This window comes from Choloepus didactylus, chromosome 5, assembly GCF_015220235.1.
Source record: "Choloepus didactylus isolate mChoDid1 chromosome 5, mChoDid1.pri, whole genome shotgun sequence".
NCBI lineage: Eukaryota > Metazoa > Chordata > Mammalia > Pilosa > Megalonychidae > Choloepus > Choloepus didactylus.
In genome coordinates this window covers 9,547,248-9,573,396 of record NC_051311.1, presented here as the reverse complement: position 1 = coordinate 9,573,396, position 26,149 = coordinate 9,547,248, and the positions used below count along the sequence as shown (strand labels likewise).

General features: G+C 39.2%; 1 protein-coding gene across 1 annotated transcript in view; it reads right to left on the bottom strand.

Annotated features, from left to right (window-relative positions):
• The window catches only part of MYO3A (myosin IIIA), a 237,467-nt gene that overhangs the window by 151,650 nt on the left and 59,668 nt on the right, over positions 1 to 26,149 (bottom strand). The window contains exons 6-8 of the mRNA XM_037837359.1: positions 14,089 to 14,165; positions 5,348 to 5,493; positions 2,329 to 2,394 (exon numbers count right to left, since the gene is read on the bottom strand). Of these exons, the coding sequence (XP_037693287.1) occupies positions 2,329 to 2,394; positions 5,348 to 5,493; positions 14,089 to 14,165 (289 nt within the window). The remainder of the gene's footprint in view (positions 1 to 2,328; positions 2,395 to 5,347; positions 5,494 to 14,088; positions 14,166 to 26,149) is intronic.

The following is a 26,149-nucleotide window of genomic DNA, read 5'->3' as shown; positions in this document are numbered from 1 at the left end:
TATTTGATAAGTTACTGTTCATATTTTTACAGAAACATTCTCACACTGAGAGAACCATGTTCTCCTCTGAGAAGCAAATCTCAACAAACATGCTGTGGTGATACCAACTTCAACCAAATGCCATTTTCCTAGCTCCACATATGTGTAATTACCTAGTGATAATTAAACTCGGTTGGTTGCCAATGCAAAACCTCTTTTACCAGAGAACAGAGGTGAAGATAAACAACAATTAATTCATTACAGTTTTATTCTTATCTAAAATTAAAACAATCTTTTCAGTTTCCTTTCACCAATGCTTTTAAAGTCTTCTCAGTTGATCTATTTCTATGTGATAAAACTGCTAAGTAATTTGAGAAGGTGAACACAGTGAGAATGCTGCAAATCTGTCTCAATGGGTGTGTTCTGGGGTCATACAGCAGATGTACCAATGCATATCATGGCCCTTGAGAGCACGTTTATTCGTGAAGAAGGATAAGGCTGGGGTAGTCCATGAAACATCACAGGACAAGCATTTGAACAATGGAGGATGTTTAACCAGCCGCGGCAACTGTCTTCAAATATTTGGAAGAGGGATTAGACTAGCTCTCTGTGGTCATAAGTGGCAAAAAACCCAGGACCAATTGGTGGAAAGGAGAGAAGCAGATTTCAGGTCAGAATAAGGAGGAATTTGTCAACAGTGAGGTTTTCAAAGGTGGAAGAAGCCACATTGGGAAATAAAATTATTTTCATTAGGGATGTTTAAGCACTGATGGAGAGCCACTCATTGTGCATGTGTGCGAAAGATTTGAACTCTGGATATGAGTTTGGGCTATCTGTCCTTCCTTCCAACCCTGACATTCCAATGTTCTATGATTATGAGTAAACTGGTCAGGGTTGGGCTGTCATTGGGGATAGTTTTTAAAAAGGGTGAAATGTGCCTTGGCTCAAGTGATGCCATTTTCTCATCAGTATTGCTAATCTTCCAGGATGAGAATTAGGCAATTTATTTTATTAGGCTTAACCAGGGTTGCGGAAATATGCTAATGATATGGCTGAAGATGTCTGTGTTCTGGAGTTGCTCACTGTCTAGTTAGGGACAGAGTCTTCTAAACAGGCAAGTTAAATAAAAGTGGCAGTTCCTAAAGGAAAAGAAATAAAATGCAGTGTGAGCACAGAAGGCAGGGTACTAACTGCCTGGGGGGAACCAGCAAGTGTTTCTCAGAGGTGCAACTGAAAGAAGTATGTAAGTTCCACTGAGGATCTGTAGACAGGAGATGTAATTGTGAATCATGGGAATTCAAAGTTACCACTGATTATTCTAAGAGATTTGTGAAATTTGATTGCAGTTTATTAAATATTCTGTAGTGCACAGTATATGCTTGGTAATGTTTCTTGAATGCCGGTCAAGTGAAAACAAACCCTTCTTGAGTCTTCTTGGGTCTTAAATCTAAGCTGCTTGTCTTTATCTGAACAAGCATATATTTTTGGTAGGAAAAATAATAATGGCAATATGTGTGAGTACCATGGGTTCCTTCACTTGCTCCGTCTTCTTTTCTACATTTTCTAGGTGGAATTTGACACACCAAACCTTAATGACCCCTGTCTCCTATTTACAACTGGGAGATCATCCCTTACCTTCTTTTTTAAGGTGAAGACATAATAAAGGGTGGGAAAAAAAAAATCTCTATGGACAGACATTTACAAATGCTTGACTCCCAGCTCCTAGACAATTACACAGAGGCACTGCATTTGTGCTAAATACTTGTCAAATTAAAAATGTTAGCTGATGAAGTCCATCTTATCTGTTATTTGTTTTGTTGCTCATGCTGTTGGTGTTGTATCTGAAAATCCTTCACCAAATCCAAGGTCATGAAGATCTACCCTTACTCTTTCTTCAAAGAGTTTTATAGTTTTGGTTCTCACATTTAGGTCTTTGATCCATTCTGAGTTCATTTTTGAATATGGTGTGAGGTAGCGGCTCAGCTTCATTCTTTTGCACGTGGTGATTCCACTGTTATGGGTGAGCAGGTGGGAGGGGCACAAGGCAGGTGGACAGAAGAAAGGGTTCGTGGGCAGCAAAGTGACCACAAAAGTGAAGTGACGGATGAATGAAAAAACATGGGTCTAAGCTCACTACAGGAGCAACAACGAATTTGCTGGACATTTAGAAGGCACTATAAATGCTTGTTTTGAAAAATATAATGGAAACCTCTGAGCTATTAAACAGATAAGAAGAAATAAAGAGGAGATTCAGTAGCGCAGAGGTATTACTGTAAAACGCACATTTAAAGTTATAGCAGCATGATTTCTCTGTCACTTTTTATTTTTGAAGACTCTATTGTTACTCACCTGCTAATAAAGTCATTGAATTCTGGTGACCATAGCTCAGGCTGCCTTAGTTTCGGAGGTGGATTCCTAGAAAAAGAAAAATCAAGGTTGGCTTGTGCAGCCTGGTCAGTCAGAGCCAGATGGCTAACATGTCAATGCATGCACATGTTCCGCAGGGTACCGCCATTTCTCAATTCAGGAAAAGATATTTAGTTATTAATCATTTTTTTAAATGAAATTACAGGTTCCTCATTTCACTGAAAGCACAAAATAGATAACCCAATCTTTCTAATTGTTAAGGTTTTTTTACCCCAAAGAATCTTCTCACTTCTACCTGGAACTCCCAAGAAAAGGCATCAATACTTAGCAAAAGAGAAACAATGGATAGTGTCAAAAATATTTTTTCCATGAATTCCACAGAAGTCTCTGAGGACAAACAGAGGTGACCCGAAAGGGAAGTTGACTGGATGTGACGGAAGCGGCAGCAGTGAGGGCCTTCAGGAATTTCTGGCTCATGGCAAGAAACTGTTACAGAAGTAAGGAACTGGAAAATATGATCAGCTATAAGACTCTGAATGTTCCTTTAAAGATTTTATTATTAATTCCATTCATTGTAAGCTGAACAAATCTTTTCTTTTTTGGCACGTCTGTGAATACAAAGGAACACTGCTTGAAAATGAGGCTGTTCCAGCTCAGTAATCAAGCCACATTGATCACTTGACAGTTGAATTTTCTGAAGTGTTGCTTTATGTTAATTCTACCAGCTCTTTGTTTTCATTAGTGGGACGAATATACTTTGTCTTCCATTCTGCATTACTCCTTAAATAGCTTATAACGAAATTAATGTACAGTTTGTACAGGCTCATTAAAGAAAAGTGCAGCTACTTATCTACCACGGATCGCCTCCTAAAGCTCGTTTTTAAATCTTTAGGACTATTTGAAGATTGCTGATTTGCACATTAAAAGAAGTAATTCTTTTCTCCAACACTTTTGTTTTGTTTCTTGTCCTCCTGAAAATTTACTTTTTAAGACATTTATTGACTTGCTTTGAGTAGAACAAAGTTTTACTTTGACATTTTGAGCTGGGTAGCTTTTTAATCTTTTTTTTTTCCCCTAGTTATTTCTATAGTTAGTATTTTTATAATCCCATTTCAGAGATATACCAGTGGTAGAAATCTTGAGAAATAGCTAAGGTGATGCAGTTTCTGGAATCACTTTGTTCACCAGTACAGTATCTATCAACAGTGTTGTTATGGGTTGAGCTGTGTCTCCCAAAAAGATGTGTTCAAGTCCTAACCCCTGGACCCTTGGGTGTGACCCTATTTGGAACCAGGATCTTTGAAGCTGTGATTATCTACGAGGAGGCCAAACTGGATTCAGGTAGGCCCTCGGCCAATGTGACAAGCCCTTTTAAAGAGGGGAGGGGACCAGGAAGGCACAGGGGAGACGCTCGTGGAGATGGAGAAGGAGACTGGAGTGAGGCAGCCACAAGCCGGGGAGCACCGGGGAGCGCCAGCAACCACCAGGAGCTGGAAGAGGCCAGAAGGGACTCTCCACCTCAGGCTTCAGCTGGAGCCTTGAATTCAACTTTGAATTCAAGCATCCAGAACCCTGAGAGAATGAGTTTCAGTTATTCTAAGTCACTGAGTTTGTGGTATGTTGTTAGAGCAGACCTAGGAACCCAAGATGCCTCCTCCCCGTGGCATCACCAAGAGGAGTAACATTTGGCCAGATATGGGGGGATAAACCAGGGTGAAAATGGCCCAGAAAGTACCACACTTCATCTTACACAGTGCAGGACACCAGGAATCAGAAATGCAGGCTTGCTTCTGTTTTCCTCACATCTAAAGAAATGCTGGACTTGGTACAGAGGGGTTTCCTTTCTCTTCTGCAATCTGTTTCTCCACTAACAAAATATACAGTATATCTTACAAACAGTAAGATCTGAGATACATGTTGAAATTGCTAGATAAAGGATGATACATATCTAAGGTATTGCAATTTGGCACAAATAGCTAGGACAAGAAATCCAAAGGTAAAATTAAATGCAAATCCAAAGGCTTTGCACCCAAACTAATTTAACTACGTGCTAAATATTCAAAATGAGTCCATTTCAAAAATGAATACAACGTATGATCATTATTCTTCAGAACTGGAACACTCCCCCAGGGCTTTCTACATATGATTGTGTGTTCTGTAGCTTTAGGACCACACAAATTGCTTTGATGGGGAGGGTGGGAACAAGCTGTAGCACACAAGTCCACCACTCTGCCCTGGGTCCCTCAGCCACACGCCTGGTGTGTGCTCTCTGGCACCAGGCAAAATCCTTAAGAAGGGCTGCAAAAGATGACGAATTTTAAATAAAGACAGGAAGTCTTTTCATCTTAGTTTTCTGAAATAAATAGGAACTAACCAAAATACATATAAAAGAAAGTTTTAAGTTATCGGTAATACAATAAGTAGAGGAAAGCTTGCACTTTATACACACCAAAGAGGAGGGAGCTACATGGGAAAGTGCTTTTATGGCCCCAAAGAGGTTATTCTTCTGAGTTAATAACTTCATTTTCATATATTCAAATTATTAATAGATTTTAAATGATTATTTTATTAATACATTTAACTTGTAATTTTCTTAATAATGTGGTTGTCTGAAAGTTCTGAACAAAGAGGAATCTTATCCGGAAGTGAAATTACTGCAAAGAAAATCACTGTTGACTGATTATGATGAGGTGCACCTGACTCAGTTAAGAGCGGGGCGAGGGGGCGGGGAGAGGGCGATGGACTGCTGTGTTTTGAGATCACATCCTAGCAAAAGAGAGAAAGACACAGTGGTTACCAAAGAAAAGCCCTTTCGCTTTGATCAGGGAGTGATCTATTGGACAAATGCATCGTTTTGGAAGAATCGGAGGACATTCCAGCCCGCCCGGCACCCCAGTTGTCACACTATGCCTGAACGTTTCCACCACGAGCTTGATGAGCTCAGAGGAGTCCCGGAGAAATTCTGGGTTGCAGGTACCAAACCAGACGCCAGTCCTCTGACCTTGGGATTTTGAAGAGTGCTCTCATGGGGTGCAAGTCCGCAAGTGGGGGGTCCCCGTCCCCCAGCTCAATGGCCGTGATGCCCAGGGACCACGTGTCACATCTGGCATCATAGGTGGAATCCAGCTGCTGCTCACATGCAATCACCTGGTAGAAAATGCAAAACAAACAAACAGTAAATAAAAAGGCAAAGCTATTGACTTTAACAAGCACATAGACAAATAAATGCCCAAGACAATGTATAAGTGTTCAAACTGGAGACATGTGACAGCTATGAGTAAAGAAAAGCGCAGTAACTTGAGAGAACAAAAGATCAAACTATTTTTTAATTAAGAAAACAGAGAATACTTGAGCAGGTTTGCAAGTTAAGGGAAGAAGCCTATGCACAGGAAGATTTTGAAAATGCAAAACAGAAGGAGGAAAGAAGCAACGTCCCTGATGGAAAAGATGGGAAGGTTATAGAGCTGAAGGCTGAACAATGGAAGTCACTCATAAACATTAAATTTTTTTTTTTATTAGAGAAGTTGTAGGTTTACAGAAAAATCATGCAGAAAATAGAGTTCCCATATACTACCCTACCATTAACACCTTGCAACAGCATGGACCATTGTTACAATTCCTGAAAGAACAGTTTTATAATTGCACTATTAACTACAGTCCATCATCTGCAATAGGATTTAAATCATATTGTATGCTCAAATGCTTTTCTTAAAAAATTTTTATTCTAGTAACATACATACAACTTAAAATTTCCCCCTTTTAACCACATTCAAAGATATAATTCACTGCTGTTAATTATGTTCTCAATGTTGTGCTACATCACCACTATCCATTACCCAAACTTTCCCATCATCCCAGGTAGACTGTACAATTCAAGCATTCACTCCGCATTCCCTACCCTCACCCTGTCCACTCATAAACATCTGATGAGAGAACAAGACACTCATCTTGGCAAAGATGAAGTCATCTTGAAAGAATTAAAAGTGACAGAGTTGAGGGCAGTCTAGTCGTGTGGCCTTCATCTTCTCTAGCAATCAAAAGGCCAAGGCACCCAAGGGAAGAATCAGACAGTTTGGAGGAGCACAAAAGTCTCCTCACCATTAATAAAGGAAAAGTAAACCAAATACAAATAAACAAAGGTTTGCTACAGCTTATCCAGGGCCACAGCAAAGTCTAAAACTGCAACCAGTTAAAAAACAAGTCACTAATCTAATGATGCAATTGAGAGACAAGAAAAAAGCGGGACAGTGTTTTCCCCCAATTTTATAAAAGACTATTACAGAGAAAAATTATTTCATAATTACTTCACAATTTGTTTCTAAATATGCAAATATAATTTTAACATCAGGGAGCACATAAAAGAAACTGAATTTTCCATTTTGAACACCATGCTTTACATTTTGTGAGTGCCAACCCACCAGAAAAATTAAAAATGATTTTGGGAATGGCAGAGGGGAAAGATTGCTTCATTTAACCGTGATGTGATAGGTAAATGGAAAGAAATCAAAGGCCTGTCTGGAACAATATTGCATCTTTCTGACTCCACTGCACATCAGCTTTTACACACTAAGAACTCTGTGTGGGACACACTGGGCTTTAGTGGGAACGTTTCCACGCATGTCATCCAGGAACGGTCAGTCCTGCATAAATAAATCTGTATTCATACCTGACACCAATAGAAATGGCATGGCGTAGTTTAATATAAACATGAGTGTGACGAGAAAATAAAAGGAAGACAATGGTACACACAGAATGTGGGACAGCAGTTACTTCTTGGGAGGGGGCAAGAAGGTGGGATATAGGAAAAGCACTGAGGAAGGGGCACGCTACTGGTAACATCCTGGTTCCAACTGGGTGATGACTTCAGGGACAAATGCACAAAGAGGGAGCCTCTGAACCAACCCCATCCTAGGCACCCAGAAGCCAGCAAAGATTAAGTACAAAAGAGCACTAAAAACTAAGAACATACAAAAATAAAGTGTGCATATATATGCACCCATAATACATATATACACACCCATAATACATACATACACACATATCTGTATATATACATATTCAAACACATACACATGAATATACACATATATGTACACATGCACACACACACATAGAATATAGTTTCCCAACTTGGAATCATTTTGAGGGGGACATCATCTTAGACAGTGCTTCTCAACCTTTTCTACCAAAGTATGTTTTATGGTTGTCTAATAAAGTTAAAAAAAATTTTTTTCAATTAAAGAAGTTGTAGATTTACAGAAAAATCATGTAAGTAATACAGTGTACTCATATACCCCCCTACTGTTGACACTTTGCATTAGTGTGATATCTTTGCTACAGTTGATGAAAGAATATTAAAATCATGCTGTTAACTACAGTCAATCCAGAAGTCTGCTTTGCATTTGGGTGGTCCTGCTGACAGCACTTGGATGGAGTGCACACACCTCTTGCCAACAGTTCTGCTGCAGCCTCTCTCTCTTTTGTCCCTCCCCGCCATCGGGGGTCCCTTTTGCATGCATCGGCTTGTCCCCTGCCCTGGGTCTCTGTGGACTTGGGTCCCTGTGCCTGGACATGCGTGACTGGCAGTGGCTCTACAGTCTGCATCCGCGGCAGGAGTGACCTGGGCTGCCTCTGTCCCTACCAGAGAATTTTTAATATTCCAGGAGACCGAACACTTTTGTTGGCATCAGAGAGCACAGGCCAAAGAATGGGGCATGAGTTCCAAGTTTTATGTTAGAAATTAATGTGATGAATATTCATAGCAGGATTACTCAGAACAGCCAAAAAGTGGAAACAACCCAAATGTCCACAGACTGATGAACAGACAAATAAAATGTGGTATACCATGGAATGTTATTTGGAAATAAAAATGGAATGAAGTACAGATCATTGCTATATAACACGGATAAACCCTGAAAACATTAGGCTGATAGAAGGAAGCCAGACCCAAAGGTCACATACTGGATTAGTCTATTTATATGAAATGTCCAGATTGGGCGACACCACAGAGATAGAAAGTAGATTAGTGGTTGCCTAGGAGGTGAGAGTGGGAGAGGAAGGGAGTAACTGCTAGTGAGTATGGGATTTTCCTTTAGGGGAAATAAAAATGATCTAAAACTCGATCATGGTGGTAGTTGCACAACCCTGTGAATAGACCAATAATCACTAAGTTGAACACTTTAAATTAGTGAATTGTACAGTATGTGAATCACAGCTCAATAAAGCTTTCAAAAATAAAAATAAATTCATACGAAATATCTATTCTGATGTATAATATATTTTTGTCTGCCTTAGTATAAAAATAATGTTTTTGCCTCATCCATTTTTTTTCCTAGTAAACTTGCTGCTTCAGCGTAATGCATCATTTTTGGCTTCACACATGTTCTAGGCCTGTGTCCCCATCCAAGTGTTCCAGGGATACTCTTGGTGAACACATATTGTCCTAGAGTCATTAAAAACAACACCCCCTTCACATTCCAAAGTGTCCGGGTTCCCATGGTATACAATAAGTTACAGCATCGCCTACCACAGTCACTGTTTCCTTGCCCCTTTACTGGTTGGCACACACAAACCAATTTTGGAAGGATGGTTTTATGTAACCAACATACACTGTCTTTGATCCAGAAGCTGAATTAAAAAAATCCCAAATCAAGAATTCCACTTTTCAACTGACATCTGATTTAGACATGCTTGTCTATGAGCTTGTCTATTTCTAAGCCATTAACAGTTGCATTATGGTGAATATATTTATATTTTTTTACTTTACTAGAAATTCATAGGAATTTGTCATCTGTAAACTAGAGATGGCACATATAGATGTCTTCATTAACTAGACAGATGGTTATTCAAAATTTATTCTTCTTCCCCAATTCTAGATAAATGGAAATTTATTGAAATTCTGCTAGGCATTCACAGGTTGGAAAACACTTTTTACAGAGAGATGAATATAGCATGTACAAAACCTAGAACATATATTTAAATTTCAGCTTGATAAGATCGCAATGAGCTCTCTTTCTTTTAGTTAATATCCATTATGTTACTAAGCAAAGCACTTTCAAACCCTATTTGTGCTACAGTAAGTTTATAAATAATAATGATTTAGAAAATGACTGTCTAGTAATTGCATATTAAGAAGTCTCAATGTTGATTACTGACTCAAAAATTTTAGATACATAAAATATTTTCCTTTTCTCATAGATTAAAATGGTTTCAAGGTCCACTAATCAAAACAGTTTTTTAACTTTTAATTTTTTTATTAGACCAGTTTAGGTTTACAGAAAAATCATGCAGACAGTACAGAGTTCTGATATACTCCTCTTTTACATACAGTTGTCCCTATTATTAACATTTCCCATAAGTGTGATATTTTTGTTACAATTGCTGAAACAATATTATTGTAATTATGCTATTCACTTTAGCCTACGGTTTACTTTTGAGTTGTACAGTTCTACGGGTTTTATTAACACAATTTTATTGAGATATATTCACACACCATACAATCATACGAAGTGTACAATCAATTGTTCACAGTATCGTCACATAGTTGTACATTCATCACCACAATCAATTTTTTGAACATTTTCGTTACTCTGAAAAATAAAACTGAAAATTAGAATAAAAATAAAAATAAAAATAAAGCAGAACACCCCTATTATTCATTACTTTTTGCCCCCATTTTTTTGTACTCATCTGTCCATACACTGGATAAAGGGAGTGTGCACCACAAGGTTTTCACAATCACACAGTCACACCATATAAGCTATACAGTTACACAAATCATCTTCAAGAATCAAGGATACTGGATTGCAGTTCAACAGTTTCAGGTATTTCCCTCTGGCTATTCTAATACACTAAAAACTAAAAAGGGATATCTAAACAATGCATAAGAATAACCTTCAGAATGAACTCTTGACTCCATTTGAGATCTCTCAGCACTGAAACTTAATTCTGTTTAATTTCTCTTCCCTTTTGGTCAGGAAGGCTTTCTCAATCCCACGATGCGGGGTCCAGGATCATCTCCAGGAGTCATGTCCCACGTTGCCAGGGAGATTCATAACTCTGGGAGTCATGTCCCACGCAGTGGGGAGGACAGTGAGTGTACCTGTCGAGTGGGCTCAGAGAGAGCGGCCACACCTGGGCAACAAAAGAGGTTCTCTGGGGGTGACTCCTAGGCACAATTTTAAGTAGGCTTAGCTTCTCTTTGCAGTAACAAGCTTCATAAAGGCAAGACCCAAGATTGAGGACTTGGCTTACTACAATAGTAGTCCCCAATGCTTGTGAGAATATCAGGAATTCCCCAGGTAGGGAAGTTTAATGTTTCCACATTTTCCACAGGCCCTCAAGGAGACTTTGGAAATACATTTTATTCTGTGCTCAAATTACTCTGGGATGTATTGGGGTGTCATGCTAACTTGTACAAACCAACCAGATCTCACCCCCTATTCAAGGTTCCATGTAGTTATGGTGTTAGAATAAACTGACCATTCAAGCTAAATTATATAGCATGCTACAGAAAATATAGATTTTGTCTCTTCCTTGGTCTCAGACAGAAGCTGAGGTTTTAAAACACAGTCAATATCATCCTTTTCCCTTTAGTCTGGTTTACCTTAGTTCTAATCAAGTCCATTTCATTCATATCTCTAATGGAAGTCTGATCTCTTTTTCAGCTTCTTTAACATTTGCTGTATGGGGTAATGCTGACATTCATAGCTGCTGAACTCTGGCTTTGAGTCTCAGGTGTCACACAGATACCAGAAATTACAGGGACTGACCAGGTTATATACAAACAGCTCAAGAATCTCAGAATTTAGATATAACTGTTACAACTCATGAATAGATGTGACTGCTTTAAGAGCTTACAATCTAGAAACCTTTACCATAAGCCTTCCCCTGATAATCTGTGCTCTCAGAATCAATTCTCAGAGCTTGCACATTATTGTTAGTCCATATCAGTGAGGCAATATAATGTTTGTCTTTTCAATTCTGGCTTATTTCACTCAACATACTGTCCTCAAGGTCCATTCACCTGGTTGCATTCCCCACAACTTCTTTTCTTCTTGCCGCCACTCAATATTTCACTGTATACAGAATTGGTTGGCAGTTTTTCTCTCTCAGTATCTTAAATATATCATACCACTGTCTTCTCACCTTCATGGTTTCTGCTGAGAAATCCGCACAGTCTTATCGAGCTTCCTTTGTATGTGAATGATTGCTTTTCTCTTGCTGCTTTCAGAAGTCTGTCTTTGACATTTGATAATCTGATTATTAAGTGTCTAGGAGTTGGTCTACTTGGAACTATTCTGTTTGGGGTCTGTTGTACTTCTTGTGTGTACTTCCTAGTGTGATTCATATTTTTTTGTTGTCTAGGCATCTGGTTTTCTTGATTACCCCCCAATCAGATTTTTCCAGATGAGATGGGCCCAGGTTTCAGGAAGAGCCTGTGTTCAATATCAGGTTTCCCTGAGGGTGAGACCTAGAAGATTGTGACTTTCCTGTGTGGCCTCTAGACTCTGTGTGTTTCCTATCCTGCCCAGCAGGTGGTGCTTGTCAGCCCGCAGCCTGCCACCAGCATAAAGAGGTGCGGTGCACCCAGTTCTCAGTGGACCCTGTCCCGGCCAGGGACTGAGGGTGTCAGAAGCCAAGCTTAAGCTGCTCCTGTTCCCCTCGCCACCCCCCATCCCCAGGTCCTGGGGTCTGAGTTCTCTGAGGGAGGGCAGCCACTTGAGCTGGGCCCCACCCCCACCTTTTCTTAGAGAAATTATCTTGTACACTCGAGTTTTTCCTTTGACTTTCTGACTATCTTAACTCCACCCTTGCCTGCATCAGTGCTGACAACTGAAAATGCCTGAGGCTTTCTCTAATAAGTTACTTAGAAGGAGAGAAAAAAAAAAAAAAAAGGAAAAAAGAAGTCCCCTTTTCAGAGCCCGTCCCCAGCCCTCCAGTTCACCAGGCAAGAACTGGAGCTGGCACCTGGTTCTGTGTGCCCCTTTTCTTGGGACACAGCCCTTTTCCAGTATTCTGATCTCAGTGGACTCCAAAAGCCTCTGTTTATATTTGTTTTTGTTTGTTTGTTTGTTTGTTTTTTTACCTGCCCTGCCTCCTCACTGCCAGGAGAAAGATCTGGGTTCTTTTTCTGCTTGCTCTGGATTTATCTGTGCTCATAGCATGTATTCAGTAGTCCAAATTTGTCAGTTAAAACCACAATTGGAGCTTGGCTGAGCTACATTCCTTTGCTCCCAGCACGGGCTACTTCTTTTTCCCACAGTGAAGTTTTCCACCTCAGCCTTTCATGCTGGTGGGGGAGGGTCACCAGCTCCGCAGTTTGGGGAGCTTTACTTACAGTTCTGTGCTGTGATCTCAGCCATTCCACCCATTCTAGACTGGTGTATGATGTGTGTTTGGTCACTGATGTCCCCCTGTCAGTTGTAGCAGACTATTTTCTAGTTATTCCTGATCATTTACTAGTTGATCTAGGGGACTAACTAAATTCCTCACCTCCCTATGCCACCATCATGCCCCACCACCTCAAAATGGTTTTTAATAAATGGCCAACTTAAATATTTAATAATGGCTTTCTGTTACTATAAATTAACATTTGAAAAAATAAAGCTGGAATACATAGCATTTGCATAGTTTTATTAATATATGCAAAGCAAATGAAAAGGTTTGGAATTAAAACTATATTTATATTAATTTCTTATTTCTATACATTTTTCATAAGCTTTTTAAATGCTAGCAATATAGAAGAACAAACTGAAGAAACTCATTTGAGATTCTCTTACTCACTTTCATTCTTGCTTATATGACAATACTTTCTATTTTAATTACAATATATACACCCTCTTAAACAGTTTTTGAATCCACTGGATTTTTAAGTTTCTGAAGATAATTTATTTTCTGTCCATATTGTATATTAAATTTACATTTTAACTTTTTGAGTAATAATTGAGTTAATATTCAAATAGTAACAATACACTAGGATTTAATCCTCAAATTTAATTCTGAGATTTTGTAATATTAATATAGGATATAAATTGCTTCTTCTCTCTTCCCTCCCTAGAAAATTGTAGATAAATAGCAGATCTTTTCCCAAAGGTTGGAGAGAGAGTTTTCAAAATTAATTGTTCTTTACTGATAAACATAATTTAAAAGATGAAAGGCATACATGGTGACTGTGGGGAAAAGCTGTGACTCCTGAAAAGTTCTTCCCCCAACTATTTCAGAAGTTTATCTACAGTGTCCCAAAGGCAATTTTGGAAAGAACCAAGTAAAGCTGAACACAGTCTCCAGGAGAGGGACTCCATATGGGAAACTGCCTTATCCGATAAAGCCCCTGAATCTGATCTAAACCAAGGGTACGACTCTCATAGCATTTCTATTATAATTTAAAAACAGAATCAGAGTACCATTAATATTAGATACACTGTTAAGCAACTAGAAGATAATTTAATGGAAAGTTAATGCTGCACGTTGTTTCTTTTTACCTCATCTGGTCACCTATTCATTCCATCTTTCATTTATTCATATATTAATTCAATCATTAATTCATATATTCATTTATGGCTCATTACTGGGCATTTCCCATGTTCCTTCATAAACAAGCAAAAATTTCTCATTAAGGAAAACACAATTGATATTTTCTTCTATCATATTTCTAAACACATATAGAGATAGAGTGAGCAGGAAAAGGAAAGTCAGCAAGGATCAGATAGGACATTCATCTCCCTCAAAACTCTGTCTGACCTCAGGAGCCATCCAGAACGGCGTTCCTACTGATGTGTTCCGACGGTGCCAGGTGCCGGTGAGCTGGGCGGACACGCCTGGAAGGAAGAGCGGAAGCTTACTCCTTGCATTCATTACTCATGCTCAGATAGTCCAATTACTATGAGTTAGCTTGCAAATTAATCTTAAAATTCTGTTCCCTCAAAGTTGCCACTGGACATGACCTTCACGTTAAAGGATCCCAAATCAGCATTTCTTTAGAGCCAAAATACAGATCGGTGCTCCTATCTTCTATTTCTCATATCCAGTACTACCCATCCTAAAGCCCCAGTTCAAGTCTTAGTTCTAGCATGCTACTTCTTAATCTGTTCCTGGTCATCCTGATCTCTATTTCCTTTGATCTTCTATATTTTTAAGTATTTGTGTCTGTTTTATGTATTTTACATGTAATTGTTCTTTGGATGGTGTGTTTCCTCTCTCCACACCTCCAGCCCCAACAGCAACAAATTCTGGTGACTTTGAGAATATGGTACATGGGGTTCTGCACATAGCAGGTGACTTCTGAAAGGATTAAAGTCATCTTCCATCTATTGACCTTGGACAAATCACTCCTGACTGGACGTTTCCAATGAACGACACATATTAAAACCGACCCTATTAATAAACTCAGTTCTTTTCCTTTAGGTTGATGATGGCAGACAGCCGATGATGAAGTAGAACCAAATATTTCTGTCATGCCATGCCAATAATTCTGTCAGATTAGACACAATCCTTAGAGACCTTCAAGAGAATCAGGAGTCAGGTCTCCTTTCCCAGGTGTTCCCCACCCCCACCCTAACCCCTCACTCTGGCTGTGTCCTGCTCCAGCTCGGACCTGCCAGGACCTGACGGGTTATTCCCAGATATCAGGCTTTCATTTCCAGATCCCGCTGCTTCACAAGATATCTCCCAAGCATCACATCCTTTAGGCTCTTGCAGCTTATCCTATACCAGGTAGGATGGAGGCATTCATTGAGATTTAAAACGGGATATATGATTCCTCCAAGATGGTATTTGACTTTTGTCACGAAATTCAAAACTTATTCAGCTAGTGGACATTTCACTGGTGGAAATACGCCTGGGCAGAGGGGAGGGAAGTATCTTTTGTTGCCACCTTAATCACATCCCTTAAGGACCAACTCCACCTATGCACAGATCTTCATCTGTGGATTTCAAATTTTGACCATTAAAAAGATCATCAATTGACCAAAAATTTTAAAAACCTCACTAAATCATATTTTTAATTCAAAGGTGATTATTTTATCTATGCTTGAAGGTTCTCTCTTAAATATTTTCTAGCAGAATATCTGAAGAAAGGGAATCACTTGGTATCATCTTTCTCCAAAATACAAGCTATGAGGCATTCTACCTGTCAGAAAAATGAAATTTAAATCTGAACATTTTATCTTTTCTTTTTCTATGAGTTAAAGGCATAAATGATTAAGCTTGGATTTTATGAGTATAATAATTTATATACATGGGAAAAGAAAATATATTTTAAAAGCAAATTTATTTTAAAATTGGATTAATTTATTCTAAGGGCTTCCAATTATTTATGAAAAAATAAATCCTATTTGGCCATCGATGAAAGATGCTGTAAGAATTCAAATGCCATTTAACAGAAATATAAAAAGGCAGAAAAAAACTGTAAGTAAAATTAAAACTTTTTCTCCTGGTGGAAAGTGACATTTTAGACATCTTTGGGGGGTTATTTTTCCAGATATGAAGGAAAGATTGTGTTACTAGATTTGGTATTTTTCAGCAAGTAATCATGTCTTGGTTTCTGAATTTATAGGCATAGACGGCTTGAAAGGACCTTCCCTTCAGTCTCCACAATAAGAGGAACATAGAAAATATATATGGAAGGATGCTAAAAAAAAAAAAAAGTGTTGTGCTGATATGGCCTGTGACTCAAGGAAGACCACCCAGGCTCTCTTTCTTGGAAATGAGAATCCTGAGTGTAGACACCAAGGGAGGGAAGGTAACGTTAGCGCTGAGTCATCCAATGGCAGGGCCCTAAGGGCTGGTCCAGGTGATGCTGCTCCCAAGCTCCAGGGGGAGCCCAGCCAGTGGCAGCCTCAGCCTCCTTGCCTAAATTGGTCAGTGGTAGTTTCTGTTGCTTACAACCAAGGAACCCTGACCAATACAAGAGTCCAGGGATTTTAAACATAAAGGAGCACATTAAAAAGTGTCATGGACAACATTATACATTACAAAGCCTAAATGTCATTACGGTTTACGTTAATATGAGACTGTGGTAGCTTGAAGCTGTTATGTACCCCAGAAAATCGTGTTCTTAAATTTAATCCATCCTGTGGGTATAGACCTATTGTAGGTGGGACCTTTTGATTAGGTTATTTCAATTGATATGTGACCCACCTCATTCAAGGGGGGTCTTGATCCTCTTACTAAAGTCCTTTATAAGAAGAAAAAACACAAAGAGATGAAATTAAAAGAAGCTTGCAGAAAAAGCCCCAGAGAAGCTGAGAGGAAGCCACTGAAGCCAGAAGCTGGAAGCAGCAAAACCCGGGAGAGAAGGACCAGCAGATGTTACCATGTGCCTTGCTATCTGACAGAGGAGCCCAAGCTCACTGGTAACCAGTCATCAGAGACAGTATCGTTCTGTTGATGCCTTGAGTTGGACATTTTCACAGCTTTAGAATTGTAAGCTTGTAAGCTAATAAATCTCCATTGTTAAAAGCCAGTCCATCTCTGGTATATTGCATTTCATGAGCTTTAATGAACCCAAAGGGAAACTATATGATATTTATATATTTATAGGAGATTAAGCATTTTCTAAAGCAAACATTTTGCCTCTGAACTTTTTTTTTTTTTTTTTTTGTGTTTATTTATTTTTTATTGAAATATGTTTACATACCATACAATCATCCAAAGTATAAAACAATCGTTCACAGTATCATCACATAGCTGCGCATTCATCACCGCATCAATTTTTGAACATTTTCATTACTCCAAAAAACAAAAATGAGACTAAAAATAAAAGTAAAAATAACACCCAAAACATCCCATACCCCTCCTCCCCCATATTATTCATTTACTTTTTTTTTTTTTTTTTTTTTACAAAACAAATTGTACTTTCGATTGTTTACAGTACCATTACATAGTTGTACATTCATCACCTAAATCAATCCCTGACACCTTCATTAGCACACACACAAAAATAACAAGAATAATAATTAGAGTGAAAAAGAGCAATTGAAGTAAAAAAGAACACTAGGTACCTTTGTCTGTTTGTTTGCTTCCCCTACTTTTCTACACATCCATCCATAAACTAGACAAAGTGGAGTTTGGTCCTTATGGCATTCCCAATCCCACTGTCACCCCCCATAAGCTACATTTTTATACAACTGTCTTCGAGATTCATGGGTTCTGGGTTGTAGTTTAATAGTTTCAGGTATCCACAACCAGCTACCCCAATTCTTTAGAACCTAAAACAGGTTGTCTAAAGTGTGCGTAAGAGTGCCCACCAGAGTGATCTCTCGGCTCGTTTTGGAATCTCTCTGCCACTGAAGCTTATTTCATTTCCTTTCACATCCCCCTTTTGGTCAAGAAGATGTTCTCCATCCCACGATGCCGGGTCTACATTCCTCCCCGGGAGTCATATTCCACGTTGCCAGGGAGATTCACTTCCCTGGGTGTCTGATCCCACGTAGGGGGGAGGGCAGTGATTTCACCTTTCAAGTTGGCTTAGCCAGAGAGAGAGGGCCACATCTGAGCAACAAAGAGGCATTCAGGAGGAGACTCTTAGGCACAAATACAGGGAGGCCTAGCCTCTCCTTTGCAGCAACCGTCTTCCCAAGGGTAAAACTTATGGTAGAGGGCTCAACCCATCAAACCACCAGTCCCCTATGTCTGTGGTCATGTTAGCAACCATGGAGGTGGGATAGGCGAATACCCCTGCATTCTCCACAGGCTCCTCAAGGGGGCACTACATCTTTTTTTTTTTTTTCCCTTGTTTGTCTTTTTTCTTTCTTTTTTTTTTTTTTTAACTTTCCCTTCTTTTTTCAAATCAACTGTATGAAAAAAAAAGTTAAAAAGAAAACAAACATACAATAAAAGAACATTTCAAAGAGACCATAGCAAGGGAGTAAGAAAAAGACAACTAACCTAAGATAACTGCTTAACTTCCAACATGTTCCTACTTTACCCCAAGAAAGTTACATAATATAGCAACATTTCAGTGAACTTGTTCCTACTACATCCATCAGAAATTAACAGACCATAGTCATTTCTGGGCATCCCCAGAACGTTAAATAGCTTATCTTTTCTTCTTGGATTATTGTTCCCCCTTCCTTAATTGCTCTCTACTGCTAGTTCCCCTACATTCTACATTATAAACCATTTGTTTTACATTTTTCAAAGTTCACATTAGTGGTAGCATATAATATTTCTCTTTTGTGCCTGGCTTATTTCGCTCAGCATTATGTCTTCAAGGTTCATCCATGTTGTCATATGTTTCACCAGATCGTTCCTTCTTACTGCCGCGTAGTATTCCATCGTGTGTATATACCACATTTTATTTATCCACTCATCTGTTGAAGGACATTTGGGTTGTTTCCATCTCTTGGCAATTGTGAATAATGCTGCTATGAACATTGGCGTGCAGATATCTGTTCGTGTCACTGCTTTCCGATCTTCCGGGTATATCCCGAGAAGTGCAATCGCTGGATCGAATGGTAGCTCTATATCTAGTTTTCTAAGGAACTGCCAGACTGACTTCCAGAGTGGCTGAACCATTATACAGTCCCACCAACAATGAATAAGAGTTCCAATTTCTCCACATCCCCTCCAGCATTTGTAGTTTCCTGTTTGTTTAATGGCAGCCATTCTAACCGGTGTTAGATGGTATCTCATTGTGGTCTTAATTTGCATCTCTCTAATAGCTAGTGAAGCTGAACATTTTTTCATGTGTTTCTTGGTCATTTGTATTTCCTCTTCAGAGAACTGTCTTTTCATATCTTTTGCCCATTTTATAATTGGGCTGTCTGTACTATTGTCATTGAGTTGTAGGATTTCTTTGTATATGCAAGATATCAGTCTTTTGTCAGATACATGGTTTCCAAAAATTTTTTCCCATTGAGTTGGCTGCCTCTTTACCTTTTTGAGAAATTCCTTTGAGGTGCAGAAACTTCTAAGCTTGAGGAGTTCCCATTTATCTATTTTCTCTTTTGTTGCTTGTGCTTTGGGTGTAAAGTCTAGGAAGTGGCCTCCTAATACAAGGTCTTGAAGATGTTTTCCTACATTATCTTCTAGGAGTTTTATGGTACTTTCTTTTATATTGAGATCTTTGGTCCATTTTGAGTTAATTTTTGTGTAGGGGGTGAGGTAGGGGTCCTCTTTCATTCTTTTGGATATGGATATCCAACTCTCCCAGCCCCATTTGTTGAAAAGACCATTATGGCTCAGTTCGGTGACTTTGGGGGCCTTATCAAAGATCAGTCGGCCATAGATCTGAGGGTCTATCTCTGAATTCTCAATTCGATTCCATTGATCTATGTGTCTATCTTTGTGCCAGTACCATGCTGTTTTGGCAACTGTGGCTTTATAATAAGCTTCAAAGTCAGGGAGTGTAAGTCCTCCCACTTCGTTTTTCTTTTTTAGAGTGTCTTTAGCAATTCGAGGCATCTTCCCTTTCCAAATAAATTTGATAACTAGCTTTTCCAAGTCTGCAAAGTAGGTTGTTGGAATTTTGATTGGGATTGCATTGAATCTGTAGATGAGTTTGGGTAGAATTGACATCTTAATGACATTTAGCCTTCCTATCCATGAACATGGAATATTTTTCCATCTTTTAAGGTCCCCTTCTATTTCTTTTAGTAGAGTTATGTAGTTTTCTTTGTATAGGTCTTTTACATCTTTGGTTAAGTTTATTCCTAGGTACTTGATTTTTTTAGTTGCTATTGAAAATGGTATCTTTTTCTTCAGTGTCTCTTCAGTTTGTTCATTTCTAGCATATAGAAACATTACTGACTTATGTGCATTAATCTTGAATCCCGCTACTTTGCTAAATTTGTTTATTAGCTCTAGTAGGTGTATCATTGATTTCTCAGGGTTTTCTAGATATAAGATCATATCATCTGCAAACAATGACAGTTTTACTTCTTCTTTTCCAATTTGGATGCCTTTTATTTCTTTGTCTTGCCGGATTGCCCTGGCTAGCACTTCCAGCACAATGTTGAATAACAGTGGTGACAGCGGGCATCCTTGTCTTGTTCCTGATTTTAGAGGGAAGGCTTTCAGTCTCTCACCATTGAGTACTATGCTGGCTGTGGGTTTTTCATATATGCTCTTTATCATGTTGAGGAAGTTTCCTTCAATTCCTACCTTTTGAATTGTTTTTATCAAAAACGGATGTTGGATTTTGTCAAATGCTTTTTCAGCATCTATTGAGATGATCAATTGATTTTTCCCTTTCGAGTTTTTAATGTGTTGTAATACATTGATTGTTTTTCTTATGTTGAACCATCCTTGCATGCCTGGAATGAACCCCACTTGGTCATGGTGTATGATTTTTTTAATGTGTCTTTGGATTCGATTTGCAAGTATTTTGTTGAGGATTTTTGCATCTATATTCATTAGGGAGATTGGCCGGTAGTTTTCCTTTTTTGTAGCATCTTTGCCTGGTTTTGGTATTAGATTGATGTTAGCTTCATAAAATGAGTTAGGTAGTGTTCCATTTTTTTCAATGTTTTGAAAGAGTTTGAGTAAGATTGGTGTCAGTTCTTTCTGGAAAGTTTGGTAGAATTCCCCTGTGAAGCCATCTGGCCCTGGGCATTTATTTGTGGGAAGATTTTTGATGACTGATTGGATCTCTTTGCTTGTGATGGGTTGGTTGAGGTCTTCTATTTCTTCTCTGGTCAGTCTAGGTTGTTCATATGTTTCCAGGAAATTGTCCATTTCTTCTACATTATCCAGTTTGTTGCCATACAGTTGTTCATAATATCCTCTTATAATTTTTTTAATTTCTTCAGGATCTGCAGTTATGTCACCTTTTTCATTCATTATTTTGTTTATATGGGTCTTCTGTCTTTTTGATTTTGTCAGTCTAGCTAGGGGCTTGTCAATCTTGTTGATCTTCTCAAAGAACCAACTTTTGGTGATATTTATCCTTTCTATTGTTTTTTTGTTCTCTATGTCATTTATTTCTGCTTTAATCCTTGTTATTTCTTTTCTTGTACTTGGTTTAGGATTGGTTTGCTGTTCATTTTCTAGCTTCTTCAGTTGATCCATTAGTTCTTTGATTTTGGCTCTTTCTTCCTTTTTAATATATGCGTTTAGTGCTATAAATTTCCCCCTTAGCACTGCTTTTGCTGCATCCCATAGGTTTTGGTATGTTGTGTTCTCATTTTCATTCGTCTCTATATATTTAGCAATTTCTCTTGCTATTTCTTCTTTAACCCACTGATTGTTTAGGAGTGTGTTGTTTAACCTCCAGGTATTTGTGAATTTTCTAAGTCTCTGATGGTTATTGACTTCTAATTGTATTCCATTGTGGTCAGAGAATGTGCTTTGAATAATTTCAATCTTTTTAAATTTATTGAGGCTTGTTTTATGTCCCAGCATATGATCTATTCTGGAGAAAGTTCCGTGAGCACTAGAAAAGTATGTGTATCCTGGTGATTTGGGATGTAATGTCCTGTAGATGTCTGTTAAATCTAATTCATTTATCAGATTGTTTAGGTTTTCAATTTCCTTATTGGTCTTCTGTCTGGTTGATCTATCTATAGGAGAGAGTGATGTGTTGAAGTCTCCCACAATTATTGTGGAAACATCAATTGCTTCCTTTAGTTTTGCCAATGTTTCTCTCATGTATTTTGTGGCACCTTGATTGGGTGCATAGACATTTACGATTGTTATTTCTTCTTGCTGAATTTCCCCTTTTATTAGTATGTAGTGGCCTTCTTTGTCTCTCAAAACATCCCTGCATTCGAAGTCTATTTTATCTGAGATTAATATTGCTACACCTGCTTTCTTTTGGCTGTAGCTTGCATGAAATATTTTTTTCCATCCTTTCACTTTCAGTTTCTTTGTGTCCCTGTGTCTAAGATGAGTCTCTTGTATGCAACATATTGATGGTTCATTTTTTTTGATCCATTCTGCGAATCTATATCTTTTAATTGGGGAGTTTAATCCATTTACATTCAACGTTAAAACCGTGAAGGCATTTCTTGAATCGGCCATCTTATCCTTTGGATTATGTTTGCCATATTTTTCCCTCTCTCTATTAATATCCTTTATTGTACCCATACCGAATCTCTTTAGTACTGAACCTTTCTCCAAGTCTCTCTGTCCTGTCTTTGTTTCTCTGTCTGTAGGGCTCCCTTTAGTATCTCCAGTAGGGCAGGTCTCTTGTTAGCAAATTCTCTCAGCATTTCTTTGTCTGTGAAAAATTTAATCTCTCCCTCAAATTTGAAGGAGAGCTTTGCTGGATAAAGTATTCTTGGCTGGAAATTCCTCTCACTCAGAATTTTAAATATATCGTGCCACTGCCTTCTCGCCTCCATGGTGGCTGCTGAGTAGTCACTACTTAGTCTTATGCTGTTTCCTTTGTATGTGGTGAATTGCTTTTCTCTTGCTGCTTTCAGAACTTGCTCCTTCTCTTCTATGTTTGACAGTGTGATCAGTATATGTCTCGGAGTGGGTTTTTTTGGATTTATTCTATTTGGAGTTCGCTGAGCATTTATGATTTGTGTATTTATGTTGTTTAGAAGATTTGGGAAGTTTTCCCCAACAATTTCTTTGAATACTCTTCCTAGACCTTTACCCTTTTCTTCCCCTTCTGGGACACCAATGAGTCTTATATTCGGACGTTTCATATTATCTATCATATCCCTGAGGTCCATTTCGAGTTTTTCAATTTTTTTCCCCATTCTTTCTTTTATGCTTTCATTTTCCATTCTGTCATCTTCCAGGTCACTGATTCGTTGTTCAACTTCCTCTAGTCTTGTACTATGAGTGTCCAGAATCTTTTTAATTTGGTCAACAGTTTCTTTAATTTCCATAAGATCATCCATTTTTTTATTTAGTCTTGCAATGTCTTCTTTATGCTCTTCTAGGGTCTTCTTGATTTCCTTCATATCCCGTACTAGGGTCTCATTGTTCATCTTTAGTTCTTTGAGTAGCTGCTCTAGGTGTGTCTCTTCTGGTCTTTTGATTTGGGTGCTTGGGCTTGGGTTATCCATATCGTCTGGTTTTTTCATATGCTTTATAATTTTCTGTTGTTTTTGGCCTCGTGGCATTTGCTGACCTTGATAGGGTTCTTTTAGGGTTTGCAGACCAGTTGAAGTCCTTATCTCTAAATTATCAGATCTACAGCTTCGTGGAGTACACTTTCTCTAACTAACCAGCAGGTGGCGTCCACGAGCCACCTGTTCTCCACAAGCCAGATCTCCCCTGCTTAGCCTTTTTGGTGAGTGGGGGAGTGAGTCTTGTGGGGCCCAATTGGTGTCCCAAGCTTGCGTGTGTAGTTGGTGTTGCCTGCCCTGTATGTGGGGCGTGTTTCTGGGCAGTCGGGGAGGGGTGGTGGCCCTAACAATCAAATCTCCCTGATGATCCTAGAGTTTTAAAGCTACTGCAATAGTCTAATCCTTCAGTTCAGTCCTGCCACAGTTTGTCTCTGCCACTGACCCACAAGTCTTTGGTATTGGCGTATGGCTCCTGAGACTTGCAAGTGGGCCCCTCTTCCAGGCCGTGCACCCCGGGTCCTCTGTTGAGGGATGACTGTGCTATGTCACAGGTGAGTGCCGTCCCCCCAGGGCAGTTCTGGGCTGCTGGGCTGTGTTGGGAGGCTCCCAGTCTGCTCAAATGATGGCTGAATGGGGCTCTGTTAATTCACACTGCTCCCCCTTCCCAGCTCTGGGACATTCAGCTGAGGTTGCAGGGAAGGCTAATGTCCACGCCCAGTTTTGTGGTGTGTGCCTGTTATTTGAAGCACTTCCGTCACACTGGGTTGTTTGGGGCAGCTCTGGGCTATGGGGCTGGGGATGGGCAGGAGTGTTTCCTGTCCACCAGGATGGTGGCTGTGAGCGGACACCCCCCTTTTCTTGGGAAGTTGTGTTGTTTAGTGAATTTTCTCAGCCACTGGATTATTGCCTTTTGTCTCAGAGCTCTCTTAGTTCTGCTCTTGACTTGACGTGCCCAAATTTCAATTCTTTGAAGCTTTCTGTATTGAGCTTCTTAGAGTAATTGTTTTAGAAAAAGCAAAAAGGATTTAAAAAAAAAAAAAAAAAAAAAAAACAAACAAAAAAAAAAACGGCCCTCCTCAGAGATCTAATGGGTTATTGAAATGCTAATAGACAAAGCAACCAGGGCCATTAAGGAAAGGTCCACAGGGCAGAGAGATCAGCCTTGCTTCGGGATTTGCATATGCGCCTCAAGGCCTGATCTCCGCCCTTCCCCTTTCTGTGTTCACCAGAACTCCAAAAATCCTCTGCTTTTATTTTGGAGTTTTTCGTGTTGTTTTTTTTCTATGCCTGTCTCCTCTCTGCTGGGCTGGCTGCTCTCAGAGTCTCTGGTGTCTGGCCTCAGTCTATCTATGGTTGGAGTTTGAATCAGTAGAATGAGTTTCCGATAAGAGCAGCCACTGCAATTCTCCCTTCTCCTTCCTGGAGCTGACAGCCCCTCCTCCCCCGGGACTGAGCCTGGCAGGGAGGGGCGCGGGTCCCCTGGCCGCAAAAACTTACAGATTTCGCTGATCTCAGCAGTTCCACGTTTTCATGAGTGTTGTATGAAGTATGCCCAAAGACAGATTGCTCTGTGGTGTCCAGTCCACGCAGTTCCTGGCTTTTTACCTACTTTCCTGGAGGAGTAACTAAAACATACAGCTCACCAGTCTGCCATCTTGCCCCGCCTCAATCGCCTCTGAACTTTTTAATCACACCTCCCAAACCATAAGAAATTTGGGCAAGAATTACACACACACACACACACACACACACACACGTCTATCTATATTTACTAGTGCATTAAGATATATGTTATAAAACATATAAAATATGGATGATTTTAAGGAACAAGTTTATAAAAACAACTGTAACACAGTGGGGACTATTTCTTCCTGTGCTTCAGTGATGTCTTGCTCACCCTCTTGGTATTATGGGCCCTGCTTCTAAGGAGTGCTGAGGAATTGAATTTCAATGGCTTTTGGAGTCTCACATGTCATTTGGTTGCTGTTGAGATCCTGCAAAAAGAATGTTTTCTACCTAGTTCTTGGTGTAGTAAACTGTATGGGCAGAAGAAAAATTCAGCCCTGGAATGCGAAGAAGGAAAAACAAAAATTCCCAAAATAAATGAAAAGGACAAAATGCAACTAGGCACAGGAAGAAACCCTTGACTTTGGGAATACTGGATGGTTATCATGTTAAAAACAGGACACACATCCATCTATGAAAGAATGACACGAGAAGGAATTAATTCAATTTCATGTCTTTTGAGTGTTTCTACAATGTCTGTTAAACCCCAACATCATTTTACCAACCCAATCCAACAGCTTCAGAGCTAGAAGGCAATTTAAAGGTCACGAAATCTAACTTGTGAGTTTTTCAGATTAGTAAACTTAAGCTTTCTTAAGGACAAGCAGCATTTTTACTTAGTACACATTCTTCCAAGAAAAGTGGCTAAGAGGGTATATATAAAAACGCAAACTTGCGTAAAAAGTTGACATAAATTATTTTAACAGGCAACAGCTACCTAGAGTATGAGTTCAGGAGTCCTAGGAAGTAAAGAAGATTAAAAAAATCATCTTGCCCAGAGAACAACTAATGGAATAAGTCACCAAAGTAAGCAGTTACATGAGCATCTCAAGGAAGAAGATGCTGAAAATCCCAGGCAGAAAGCTGGGATAGCAAGAGGAGATGGAAAGGACGAGGAGGCATGAACGAGATCAGGGCCGAAGAGAAAACTGGCTAGAATAGAGGGCAATAATCCCAAAGGGAAGAGAGGAGAGTAGGGCTTTGGAAAAGTCCAAGCCACAGGAACTTGAAGGAAGTTTATGGCAATGATTCTGCAGCCTTTTGCTTTATTA